The 14,056-nt window shown below is 34.7% G+C and overlaps 2 protein-coding genes across 2 annotated transcripts; both read left to right on the forward strand.

Annotated features, from left to right (window-relative positions):
* The first annotated feature begins 1,301 nt into the window (after positions 1–1,301).
* Positions 1,302–4,071, forward strand: LOC107426976 (protein SRC2 homolog). Its single transcript, XM_048481615.2, has 7 exons — positions 1,302–1,791; positions 1,921–2,025; positions 2,222–2,348; positions 2,457–2,528; positions 3,215–3,260; positions 3,374–3,728; positions 3,841–4,071. The coding sequence occupies exons 1-7, from the start codon at positions 1,704–1,706 to the stop codon at positions 3,879–3,881; spliced, it is 834 nt and encodes a 277-aa protein (XP_048337572.1). The 5' UTR covers positions 1,302–1,703; the 3' UTR covers positions 3,882–4,071.
* A 9,013-nt stretch (positions 4,072–13,084) lies between these two features.
* LOC132799390 (uncharacterized mitochondrial protein AtMg00810-like) lies at positions 13,085–14,056 on the forward strand. The gene has a single exon (XM_060811196.1). The coding sequence runs from the start codon at positions 13,085–13,087 to the stop codon at positions 14,054–14,056; it is 972 nt and encodes a 323-aa protein (XP_060667179.1).

Below are 14,056 nucleotides of genomic sequence, written 5' to 3' on the forward strand. Positions count from 1 at the left end.
TTATTACCTTCTAACTAGACTTTCCTGAGGGATCTAAAAGTTTGAAGCTGAAAGGTACTAGCATAATCCAATGCAAATTCTAAAATTAAAGGATATAAAAAGTGCAACCAACCCTTAAAAATTCGATCGTTGGTGGAGATTGGGTCCCTTATGTTTCCTTTTCATCCTTTTGGTCAACTATTATATGCTTATTGATATGTACCGCAATCTAAATCTAGTTGCAAAAAACAAATATATATATATATATACTTAGGACATCGATTTTTTTTTTTAAACTATTGTTTATGTTATCGATATCAATAGACGCGAGATATATATATATATATATATATATTGTTTATGATATCGATATCAATAAAAGTGATATTTATTTATATATATCTATATATATATATATATATAATATTTTGAAATGAATAGAACCAAGATACTTGTTACAAATATTTTTATTTTAAAAATTGAAAAAAAAAGATAGCACCAAGTAATAATGAATAATAATATATGAAACAAAAAAAAAAAAAGAAAAAAAAAGCAAATGGTACGGATAAATAAATAAATAACACTACTTGATTGCAATGCGAATATATTAAAAAGAAAATAGATAAATACACTTCAATATCCTATATAATTACAAATATTCCAATCAAATTTTTTTTTACTATTTTTATAATGTTCTTAAACTTTTTTTTTAGCATCTAATATTTTTGAGCTTTTAGATTTTATTAAACATTTAATATATTTTTTTTATCGATATGAGAAAATTAATTTTAGAGACTTTAAAATGAAATTTAGTAATTTTGAAAGGTAATAATTTTTTTTTTAACTTTCACAAAATAAATAAATAAAATTTTTAAAAAATAAAAATTATTTTTAAGGTCATATAAGGTGCACGTGATCCAAATTAATAAAATTTGATAGAATTAATCCCCATTAAACTAATTTAAAGTGATTTTGAAAACATAAAAATCAGTATACTACAATTTATTTTAAAGACCCAGCTAAAACATTAACACATTTGTGATAAGTTCATTTATCCCTTAAAAAATAAAAAAAATAAAAAAATTTATCAAATTACGCATTGAATTACCTGTAAAGAGCTACGTAAGCAATTACTTAGACTAGGTCAAAATGGGACCAAATCTGATTAGGACAAGACGTGGCAAATTCAACACGCAGACGTGTCAATTGGTATTATGGGAAATTTCAAAGTAGTACTGTATTAATAACGTTTTAATTAGCCTTGGAGAGCAACAAAAACGATTTAGGCGCTTTCTTGTTCAGTGCGCCACACGTACGTTATCTCCCGGAAACTGAGTTGGAAATATCCGATGAGGATTTTAGAATACCCTCCCTTGTTGTTAAGCAACAATTCATTGTGTATTCGCTCTATATATATATACATAGGTTTGTGTGTGGCAAATAGATACCCAGAAGGTTATTTTTATTTTTTATTTATTTTTTTGTTGATTGAAGGAAGTATGAATGTAAATTTTTCAGAAAGTTAAAAAAAGAAAAAAAATAAATAAATAAATAAAAGAAAGACTCGCGGTTTAGAATATTCTGGGACCGGGTTGGTAGTATTATATTTAATATTAATAATAAACGACTAATTGTTGCTGGTCTTTCAACTTAACCTTTGGGTCTATAAAAAGGATATATATATATATATATATAGATGGACTTTATTTTGGAGTACAAGGACAATGTTCTTAAAACCCTCCTATTCCTCTGCTTTCTCTTCATCTTCCATGTCGGTTTATGGTATTCAAGGCCAAATTCTTGAGGTTACTGGTATGAATACCTGTTTCCCTTTTTTCTTTTTTCTTCTATCTTTTTAGTTGTTTGAATAATTATTGGAAATACGAAAAAATTTACTTTTTTGTGGGTTTTTTTTTTTTGGGACTTTCTTTCTTGATCCAGTTGTTGGGTGTAACAAGTTGAAGGACACAGAATGGATCTCACGCCAAGACCCTTATGTCTGTCTTGAATATGCTAGCACCAAATTCCGTACAAAAACTTGCACTGGTTTGTATCAATTTATGTCTTATTTATATATGCTAGCATAAGCTCTTGTTTTTGTTTTGTGTTTTGTGTTTTTTTTTTTTTAATGTTGGAATTTCAGATCTGAAATTCAACTCGAACCCAATTGTAGTTTGTTTCGGTTGTGAGATTTAGGATTTTGATTTAACACATGTTTTTGTGAATTTTTAATTTGTTGTAGATGGTGGTAAAAATCCCACATTCCAAGAGAAGTTCGTTTTTACATTGATTGAAGGACTTAGAGAATTGAACGTTGTAGTTGGGAACAGCAACACCCTCACTTCCGACGGCTACATCGGCAGCGGAAAGTAATTAAATTTTACACATTTTATTTTTTCATTTTTTATTTTTATTTTTATTTTTTTAAAAGATTTCAGGTTCCTAGATTTGATTTGTTATATATACTTTGTTTTCAGGGTTCAACTTCAGAAGGTTCTTTCACAAGGTTACGATGACAGTCCTTGGTCTCTTCAGACTAAAACTGGCAGGTAGTTATTGCTAATGAAACTCTCTAACCTTTTATTTTATTTTTTTTAATTTTATTGGTTTGGTCATTTTGTTTATATGGCTGATAGGAGTATTCATTATAACACTATCTTGGTCACCGACAATTTCTTTAGAGGTCCACTTCTCTATTAGTTGCTGCTGTGTTTTGATGATTATGGGTCCTTTTAATATGGCTGCTAACCATTTTGAATATGTTAAGAAAATTTTAAAGCAAATTATATTATAGTCAGTTGTCTACTATACAGTTTTCTTATTGCCGAAGATTGTTCATATGCAAGTGATTTTTAACAACTAATAACAAAAGTCAGCTAGAAACAAAGTGCAAAACATTTTTTAAGTTTCAATGGTGTCAATGTTTTATATTATTGCGAGAGAGATATGGGACACAAAAATTTTAAAGGGTTATGGTGAATAAGCCTTCCTTTTTCTCATTTAATTATCTTTGTACAGCTACCTCAGCTCCTCTAGGTTCACTTTTTTGGCATGATTAGACAAAGTAATTTTTCTGTGCTGTTGTACTGATGTATGTTTTGGAGACACCTAGATAATTTGTTTGAAAGTAAAATGAAAAAGACGGTAGACATTCCTTTGCATGGACCAGTTTTTGGTTTCTTATAATGTAAAACTCTTCCCCTGTTTTGCTGATTGCTTAATCTTTCTCTTGTAGATATGCAGGAGAAGTACGACTTGTATTGCATTATGGAAATGCTAATGTAAGTTATAAATCTTTTTAAGTCTATTCCCTCATTTTTGGACAGTATGGTATGCATTATATAGTATGGAGAAGTGGATTTTGAACTGAATTACTGTTTTCGGCTCATTGCAGAAAGCAACAACAAGCTATACTCCATCAGCACCACCATATGTAGCACCACCTACAACGCAGGCTCCTCTGTATTCTGCACCCCCACCAGCACCTATACATTGTTATCCACCTCCATCAACTGTGCCTTCTTATCCACCTCCAGGATCTCTGTCTCCTTATCCACAAGTATCATCAGTTTATCCTCCTCCATCTACCTATGCTCCATACCAACCTAATTCAGCTGGCTATTCCCAACCGCTGTACTCTCAACCCCCGGCCGCCTATCCACCCCCGCCATACCAGTCGACAACTGCATATCCTCCTCCACCATATCCACCTCCTCCACAGGCTTCCTCCTACTATCCACCTGCTCCAGGTAACTTCTTCTTTCTTTTTTTTTTTTTTTTTTTTTTGGGTTCTGTTGTTATTAGCTGATAATATTTGATTTCTTTCTTGTACTAAAATTCTGCTTTCTGCTTTTATATCAGGTCCTTATCCAGGAATCTATCCACCACCACCATCATATTGAGATTGTGCTTTTCGTACCCCAAACGTCTTGTTAATAAAACATGAAATATACCACCATCATATTGAGATTGTGCTTTTCGTACCCCAAACGTCTTGTTAATAAAACATGAAATATGCTGGTACATACACCAGACAGAAAATGAATAAAGATTATTAAGGAATTGTTCTATAAAAAACATTCATATATCATATCTTCATATCTTAATCCATGAATATACAAAGCTATTTATACTAGAAACATAATTTACTAAAACTATGAATATAGACTAGAACAATAAATACATATCAAACTCCTAAGAGACAAGTACATGAATACATGCATCTGTGACAAGTACATGAATACATGCATCTGTGACAAGTATAATTAAATCCTTAAATAAATAAACCTTATCTTCAAGATACATGAAATAATTCTCAATTAATATTCTCCTCCTTGGGAATTGTTTCATGTATCCCCAACATATTTCTCATATGCTCAAATTTTGCCTTTTGAAGACTTTTGGTTAAAACATCTGCTACTTGAGCTTCAGAAGGACAATAATTCAACTTGATTTCTTCATTAGCCACCATCTCCCTTATAACATGAAACTTGACTCTAATATGCTTGGCAATGCCATGAAGAACTGGATTTTCAACAAGAGAAATGGCAGATTTGTTGTCCACATTAATGACCATAGGTGAACTAACATTTATGCCAAATCTGAAAGTATTTTCTGAATCCAGATTGCTTGATTTGCTGCAGAGACAGCAGCAACATATTCTGCTTCAGCAGAGGATTGAGCAACAACTTCTTGTTTCTTTGAGCATCAAGAAAACACACAATTTCCAAGAGTGAATACATAACCTGAAGTACTTTTGCTGTCATCTTCATTTCCAGCCCAATCTGAGTCCGAAAAACCCATTAATTCACCTGAGCATTTTGAACTGAACCATAACCCATACTTGGCAGTCCCTTTCACATATCTCAGGATTCTTTTAGCACATCTAAGATGTTTCTCACATGGTTCATGCATAAATCTTGATAAATAGCTCACAGAAAACATAATATCAGGTCTGGTGTGTGCGAGGAACAAAAGACCTCCAATGATACTCCTAAACATGGTAGCATCTACTTTTTCACCTGTATCATTTTTTGACAGCTTCTCATTGCAGGCCATTGGTGCAGAAACTGGTTTGCAATCTTTCATCTTCCATTTCTTCAACAAATCTTTGGCATACTTGGATTGAGACATTAAAATACCTGTATCTTTCTGCATGATCTCCATTCCAAGAAAGTAGTGCATGATACCAAGATCTGACATTTCAAATTGCTTCTGCATTTCCATTTTGAATTTCTGAATTCCATCCTTGTCATCACCTGTTACTAACAAATCATCAACATACATAGAGACAACAGGAGTTGAACCTTTCTTGACATATAATGTTGCCTCATTTGGACTCCTTTGAAAACCACATTTACTTAAATAAGCATCAATTTTTCCATACCAGGCTTTTGGAGCCTGTTTCAGTCCATACAAAGCTTTATTGATCTTTAAAACTTTATCACCTTCAATCTTAGCTGGAAAACCTTGAGGAATGTCCACGTAAATATCCTCTTTCAACTCACCATTCAGAAATGCTGATTTAACATCTAAATGATAAATTTTCCAGCCAAATTTTGCAGCCAAAGCCACCAGCAATCTAACTGTATCTTGTCTGGCTACAGGAGCAAATGTTTCTCCATAATCCAAACCAGCTTTTTGAGCATATCCCTTTACAACTAATCTTGCTTTCAGTTTGTTGACTGAACCATCCGGGTTTCTCTTCACCTTGTAAATCCATTTTAGACCAATTGGCTTTTTTCCTTTAGGTCTGCTCACAAGATTCCAAGTTTGGTTCTTGTTAATCATGAACAACTCCTCCTCCATAGCTTGAACCCATCTAGGATCTTGTGATGCCTCTTCATATGAATCTGGTTCAGAGATAGCTAGATTGTAGCTCTCATATATATCAGCAATACTTCTGGTTCTTGGCTTCAATGGTTCATCTTCATCATCATCATCAAATTCATCTTTGTTATTTTGCTGTTGTTCCTTTAACTCTAGATAAGGTTCACGAATAATATTTTCTTGTTTCTTCAATTTTTTCTCAGCAAAATCCCAATATGTTCCTTCATCAATTAACACATCTCTGCTGATAAGAACCTTTCCTTCTTGAATATCATAAACTTTGTAACCTTTGGTCATAGGAACATAGCCTAGGAAAATCCCAAGTCGTGACTTTTGATCTAATTTGGATCTCTTGGGTGCTGGCACATGAATATAACATCCAGAACCAAAGATTTTCACATGCTTTACTGAAGGTTTATGACCTGTCCATGCTTCAATGGGTGTGACTTCCTTCAAGGCTGAAGTAGGAAGTCTATTCATGAGATATACTGCTGTGTAGGATGCTTCAGCCCAGAATTCATTTGGAAGCTTCTTCTCAGCTATCATACATCTTACCATCTCCATGACAACTCTATTCTTTCTCTCCACAACACCATTCTGTTGTGGGGTGTACGGCGTTGTGAGTTGATGAGAAATACCATACCTATTGCAAAAATCTTTGAATTCCTTAGAGTTAAACTCAAGACCATTGTCTGTTCTGAGAGCCTTGATTTTGCTGTCTATTTGAGCTTCAACCATCCTCTTGAACTTCTTAAAAACATCAAAAACATGTGACTTACTTTTGATGAAATAAATCCAGGTCATACGGGTATAATCATCCACAAACAGAACAAAGTATTTGTTCTTGTTCAAGGATTCTTCCTTCATGGGACCACAAAGGTCACTATGAAGAAGCTCAAGCTTGCTCTTTGCTCTCCATGTTGCTTCAGCAGGAAATGGAATTCTATGCTGCTTTCCCATTTGGCAGACTCCACATATTTCATTTGGAATCATCACTTCTGGCATATTTCTTGCCATACCTTCCTTACATAGTTTAGATAGAGCATTATAGTGAAAATGTCCAAATCTAGAGTGCCATAGCTTGGATTCACCAAGAGTTACATTACATGCATCTTCCTTTTGAATATTAAGATTCAACATGAAAGACTTGTTAACCATGGGCAGTCTTGTAGTTAAAGAGCCTTTCATATCATAAATATAACATGAATTTCTTTTAAATAAAATGGAATAGCCATTCAATATCATTTGAGGAACACTTAGGAGATTATGAGAGAGAGAGGGGACATAAAGAACCTGTTTGATAAGTCTTGGTCCAGACTTGGTTTGAATCAAAACAGTTCCCCTTCCAGCAGCCTCTACAACTTGTCCATTTCCAATTCTGATCTTGAGTTTGATAGATTTGTCTAAGCTTTGAAATAGACTCTCCTCCTTAGCCATGTGACTTGTGCATCCACTATCAACCAGCCATGTATGTAAATCGGATTCGAGTAATTGAAAGGCAAGAAATACATATGCTTCAGATTCTTCTTCTTTTTCTTCTTCTGTGACATTTGCTTGTTGAGTTGTCCCTCCTTTGCCTTGTGCATTTTTCAGTCTGCAATTTCTTTCAAAATGACCCACCTTTTTGCAGAACCTGCAATGAATGGGAGCTTGCCTTTATATCTGCAATCGTCCTCCTTGTGATTTGTTCAGGTACAATGTTTGCATGGTGGAAAACTTGGCTTTTGGTCTGAATTTGCAGAAATCGGCACACCCTTTCCTTTGTCTGAACTTCTTTCCGCAGGTTTCTTGCCATCTTTTTTGCTTTGCTTATTTTTGTGTCTTGCTTGGAATGCTCCTTCAAGATTATCTTCATCATCTCTTATGCTTAGCCTTTTTTCAAAGGCATAAAGCCTACTAATCAGTTCTGAAATACCAAGAGTTTTAGGATCAACAGACTCTTCAATGGCTGAAATCTTTGACTCATACTTTGTTGGTAGGCTGACAAAGAGTTTTTCAATAATATTTTCATCTGGAAAATCTTGACCAAGAAATCTAATCTTGTTTGCCACATCAAGGAGCCTTGAAGCATATTCTTTAACATTTTCTCCTTCCTTCATTTTCATGAGATCAAACTCCCTCTTCAAGGTTCTTAAATTGACAGACTTGACTTGGTTATTACCTTCAAATTCCAACTTCAATTTGTTCCACACTTCTTGTGGAGACTTAATATTAATAATCCTTGTAAAGACTTTATTTGTGACAGCTTGATGAATGCAGGTCAAAGCTTTTGGCTTCCTTTGGATTAGCTCTTTATGTCTTTTAATCTGAATAAGAGTGGGATTATCAGGTAGAGGAGGAGGATTAGTGTCTTGCTCTACCACTTCCCACAAATTGAGAGCTTCAAGATAGGCTTGCATCTTGAAAGCCCATAAATGATAATTGCTTCCATCAAACTTTGGAGGACCAGAACCAATCTGCTCACTTGAAGACATGCTTGACAGATCCCTCAAGAATCTTGCTCTGATACCACTTGTTAATAAAACATGAAATATGCTGGTACATACACCAGACAGAAAATGAATAAAGACTATTAAGGAATTGTTCTATAAAAAACATTCATATATCATATCTTCATATCTTAATCCATGAATATACAAAGCTATTTATACTAGAAACATAATTTACTAAAACTATGAATATAGACTAGAACAATAAATACATATCAAACTCCTAAGAGACAAGTACATGAATACATGCATCTGTGACAAGTATAATTATATCCTTAAATAAATAAACCTTATCTTCAAGATACATGGAATAATTCTCAATTAACATTCTCCTCCTTGGGAATTGTTTCATGTACCCCCAACATATTTCTCATATGCTCAAACTTTGCCTTTTGAAGACTTTTGGTTAAAACATCTGCTACTTGAGCTTCAGAAGGACAATAATTCAACTTGATTTCTTCATTAGCCACCATCTCCCTTATAACATGAAACTTGACTCTAATATGCTTGGCAATGCCATGAAGAACTGGATTTTCAACAAGAGAAATGGCAGATTTGTTGTCCACATTAATGACCATAGGTGAACTAACATTTATTCCCAAATTTGAAAGTATTTTCTGAATCCAGATTGCTTGATTTGCTGCAGAGACAGCAGCAACATATTCTGCTTCAGCAGAGGATTGAGCAACAACTTCTTGTTTCTTTGAGCACCAAGAAAACACACCATTTCCAAGAGTGAATACATAACCTGAAGTACTTTTGCTGTCATCTTCATTTCTAGCCCAATCTGAGTCCGAAAAACCCATTAATTTACCTGAGCATTTTGAACTGAACCATAACCCATACTTGGCAGTCCCTTTCACATATCTCAGGATTCTTTTAGCACATCTAAGATGTTTCTCACATGGTTCATGCATAAATCTTGATAAATAGCTCACAGAAAACATAATATCAGGTCTGGTGTGTGCGAGGAACAAAAGACCTCCAATGATACTCCTAAACATGGTAGCATCTACTTTTTCACCTGTATCATTTTTTGACAGCTTCTCATTGCAGGTCATTGGTGTAGAAACTGGTTTGCATTCTTTCATCTTCCATTTCTTCAACAAATCTTTGGCATACTTGGATTGAGACATTAAAATACCTGTATCTTTCTGCATGATCTCCATTCCAAGAAAGTAGTGCATGATACCAAGATATGACATTTCAAATTGCTTCTGCATTTCCATTTTGAATTTTTGAATTCCATCCTTGTCATCACCTGTTACTAACAAATCATCAACATACATAGAGACAACAGGAGTTGAACCTTTCTTGACATATAATGTTGCCTCATTTGGACTCCTTTGAAAACCACATTTACTTAAATAAGCATCAATTTTTCCATACCAGGCTCTTAATGTTAATTGAGAATTATTCCATGTATCTTGAAGATAAGGTTTATTTATTTAAGGATATAATTATACTTGTCACAGATGCATGTATTCATGTACTTGTCACAGATGCATGTATTCATGTACTTGTCTCTTAGGAGTTTGATATGTATTTATTTTTCTAGTCTATATTCATAGTTTTAGTAAATTATGTTTCTAGTATAAATAGCTTTGTATATTCATGGATTAAGATATGAAGATATGATATATGAATGTTTTTTATAGAACAATTCCTTAATAGTCTTTATTCATTTTCTGTCTAGTGTATGTACCAGCATATTTCATGTTTTATTAACAAGTGGTATCAGAGCAAGATTCTTGAGGGATCTGTCAAGCATGTCTTCAAGTGAGCAGATTGGTTCTGGTCCTCCAAAGTTTGATGGAAGCAATTATCATTTATGGGCTTTCAAGATGCAAGCCAATCTTGAAGCTCTCAATTTGTGGGAAGTGGTAGAGCAAGACACTAATCCTCCTCCTCTACCTGATAATCCCACTCTTATTCAGATTAAAAGACATGAAGAGCTAATCCAAAGGAAGCCAAAAGCTTTGACCTGCATTCATCAAGCTGTCACAAATGAAGTCTTTACAAGGATTATTAATATTAAGTCTCCACAAGAAGTGTGGAACAAATTGAAGCTGGAATTTGAAGGTAATAACCAAGTCAAGTCTGTCAATTTAAGAACCTTGAAGAGGGAGTTTGATCTCATGAAAATGAAGGAAGGAGAAAATGTTAAAGAATATGCTTCAAGGCTCCTTGATGTGGCAAACAAGATTAGATTTCTTGGTCAAGATTTTCCAGATGAAAATATTATTGAAAAACTCTTTGTCAGCCTACCAACAAAGTATGAGTCAAAGATTTCAGCCATTGAAGAGTCTGTTGATCCTAAAACTCTTGGTATTTCAGAACTGATTAGTAGGCTTTATGCCTTTGAAAAAAGGCTAAGCATAAGAGATGATGAAGATAATCTTGAAGGAGCATTCCAAGCAAGACACAAAAATAAGCAAAGCAAAAAAGATGGCAAGAAACCTGCGGAAAGAAGTTCAGACAAAGGAAAGGGTGTGCCGATTTCTGCAAATTCAGACCAAAAGCCAAGTTTTCCACCATGCAAACATTGTACCAGAACAAATCACAAGGAGGACGATTGCAGATATAAAGGCAAGCCTCCCATTCATTGCAGGTTCTGTAAAAAGGTGGGTCATTTTGAAAGAAATTGCAGACTGAAAAATGCACAAGGCAAAGGAGGGACAACTCAACAAGCAAATGTCACAGAAGAAGAAAAAGAAGAAGAATCTGAAGCGTATGTATTTCTTGCCTTTCAATTACTCGAATCCGATTTACATACATGGCTGGTTGATAGTGGATGCACAAGTCACATGGCTAAGGAGGAGAGTCTATTTCAAAGCTTAGACAAATCTATCAAACTCAAGATCAGAATTGGAAATGGACAAGTTGTAGAGGCTGCTGGAAGGGGAACTGTTTTGATTCAAACCAAGTCTGGACCAAGACTTATCAAACAGGTTCTTTATGTCCCCTCTCTCTCTCATAATCTCCTAAGTGTTCCTCAAATGATATTGAATGGCTATTCCATTTTATTTAAAAGAAATTCATGTTATATTTATGATATGAAAGGCTCTTTAACTACAAGACTGCCCATGGTTAACAAGTCTTTCATGTTGAATCTTAATATTCAAAAGGAAGATGCATGTAATGTAACTCTTGGTGAATCCAAGCTATGGCACTCTAGATTTGGACATTTTCACTATAATGCTCTATCTAAACTATGTAAGGAAGGTATGGCAAGAAATATGCCAGAAGTGATGATTCCAAATGAAATATGTGGAGTCTGCCAAATGGGAAAGCAGCATAGAATTCCATTTCCTGCTGAAGCAACATGGAGAGCAAAGAGCAAGCTTAAGCTTCTTCATAGTGACCTTTGTGGTCCCATGAAGGAAGAATCCTTGAACAAGAACAAATACTTTGTTCTATTTGTGGATGATTATACCCGTATGACCTGGATTTATTTCATCAAAAGTAAGTCACATGTTTTTGATGTTTTTAAGAAGTTCAAGAGGATGGTTGAAGCTCAAATAGACAGCAAAATCAAGGCTCTCAGAACAGACAATGGTCTTGAGTTTAACTCTAAGGAATTCAAAGATTTTTGCAATAAGTATGGTATTTCTTATCAACTCACAACGCCGTACACCCCACAACAGAATGGTGTTGTGGAGAGAAAGAATAGAGTTGTCATGGAGATGGTAAGATGTATGATAGCTGAGAAGAAGCTTCCAAATGAATTCTGGGCTGAAGCATCCTACACAGCAGTATATCTCATGAATAGACTTCCTACTTCAGCCTTTAAGGAAGTCACACCCATTGAAGCATGGACAGGTCATAAACCTTCAGTAAAGCATGTGAAAATCTTTGGTTCTGGATGTTATATTCATGTGCCAGCACCCAAGAGATCCAAATTAGATCAAAAGTCACTACTTGGGATTTTCCTAGGCTATGTTCCTATGACCAAAGGTTACAAAGTTTATGATATTCAAGAAGAAAAGGTTCTTATCAGCAGAGATGTGTTAATTGATGAAGGAACATATTGGGATTTTGCTGAGAAAAAATTGAAGAAACAAGAAAATATTATTCGTGAACCTTATCTAGAGTTAAAGGAACAACAGCAAAATAACAAAGATGAATTTGATGATGATGATGAAGATGAACCATTGAAGCCAAGAACCAGAAGTATTGCTGATATATATGAGAGCTGCAATCTAGCTATCTCTGAACCAGATTCATATGAAGAGGCATCACAAGATCCTAGATGGGTTCAAGCTATGGAGGAGGAGTTGTTCATGATTAACAAGAACCAAACTTGGAATCTTGTGAGCAGACCTAAAGGAAGAAAGCCAATTGGTCTAAAATGGATTTACAAGGTGAAGAGAAACCCGGATGGTTCAGTCAACAAACTGAAAGCAAGATTAGTTGTAAAGGGATATGCTCAAAAAGCTGGTTTGGATTATGGAGAAACATTTGCTCCTATAGCCAGACAAGATACAGTTAGATTGCTGGTGGCTTTGGCTGCAAAATTTGGCTGGAAAATTTATCATTTAGATGTTAAATCAGCATTTCTGAATGGTGAGTTGAAAGAGGATATTTACGTGGACATTCCTCAAGGTTTTCCAACTAAGATTGAAGGTGATAAAGTTTTAAAGCTCAATAAAGCTTTGTATGGACTGAAACAGGCTCCAAGAGCATGGTATGGAAAAATTGATGCTTATTTAAGTAAATGTGGTTTTCAAAGGAGTCCAAATGAGGCAACATTATATGTCAAGTAAGGTTCAACTCCTGTTGTCTCTATGTATGTTGATGATTTGTTAGTAACAGGTGATGACAAGGATAGAATTCAGAAATTCAAAATGGAAATGCAGAAGCAATTTGAAATGTCAGATCTTGGTATCATGCACTACTTTCTTGGAATGGAGATCATGCAGAAAGATACAGGTATTTTAATGTCTCAATCCAAGTATGCCAAAGATTTGTTGAAGAAATGGAAGATGAAAGATTGCAAACCAGTTTCTGCACCAATGGCCTGCAATGAGAAGCTGTCAAAAAATGATACAGGTGAAAAAGTAAATGCTACCATGTTTAGGAGTATCATTGGAGGTCTTTTGTTCCTCACACACACCAGACCTGATATTATGTTTTCTGTGAGCTATTTATCAAGATTTATGCATGAACCATGTGAGAAACATCTTAGATGTGCTAAAAGAATCCTGAAATATGTGAAAGGGACTGCCAAGTATGGGTTATGGTTCAGTTCAAAATGCTCAGGTGAATTAATGGGTTTTTCGGACTCAGATTGGGCTGGAAATGAAGATGACAGCAAAAGTACTTCAGGTTATGTATTCACTCTTGGAAATGGTGTGTTTTCTTGGTGCTCAAAGAAACAAGAAGTTGTTGCTCAATCCTCTGCTGAAGCAGAATATGTTGCTGCTGTCTCTGCAGCAAATCAAGCAATCTGGATTCAGAAAATACTTTCAGATTTGGGCATAAATGTTAGTTCACCTATGGTCATTAATGTGGACAACAAATCTGCCATTTCTCTTGTTGAAAATCCAGTTCTTCATGGCATTTCCAAGCATATTAGAGTCAAGTTTCATGTTATAAGGGAGATGGTGGCTAATGAAGAAATCAAGTTGAATTATTGTCCTTCTGAAGCTCAAGTAGCAGATGTTTTAACCAAAAGCCTTCAAAAGGCAAAGTTTGAGCATATGAGAAATATGTTGGGGGTACATGAAACAATTCCCAAGGAGGAGAATGTTAATTGA

Source organism: Ziziphus jujuba, chromosome 9, assembly GCF_031755915.1.
Source record: "Ziziphus jujuba cultivar Dongzao chromosome 9, ASM3175591v1".
Classification (NCBI taxonomy): Eukaryota; Viridiplantae; Streptophyta; class Magnoliopsida; order Rosales; family Rhamnaceae; genus Ziziphus; species Ziziphus jujuba.

Excerpts from the sequence above, each read along its gene's own strand:
- LOC132799390 (XM_060811196.1), top strand. The coding sequence starts at position 13,085 with ATGTATGTTGATGATTTGTTAGTAACAGGTGATGACAAGGATAGAATT.
- LOC107426976 (XM_048481615.2), top strand. The coding sequence starts at position 1,704 with ATGTTCTTAAAACCCTCCTATTCCTCTGCTTTCTCTTCATCTTCCATG. Across the intron at positions 1,792-1,920 it reads CCAAATTCTTGAGGTTACTG|TTGTTGGGTGTAACAAGTTG; the intron begins GTATGAATACCT and ends TTCTTGATCCAG. Across the intron at positions 2,349-2,456 it reads GGCTACATCGGCAGCGGAAA|GGTTCAACTTCAGAAGGTTC; the intron begins GTAATTAAATTT and ends CTTTGTTTTCAG.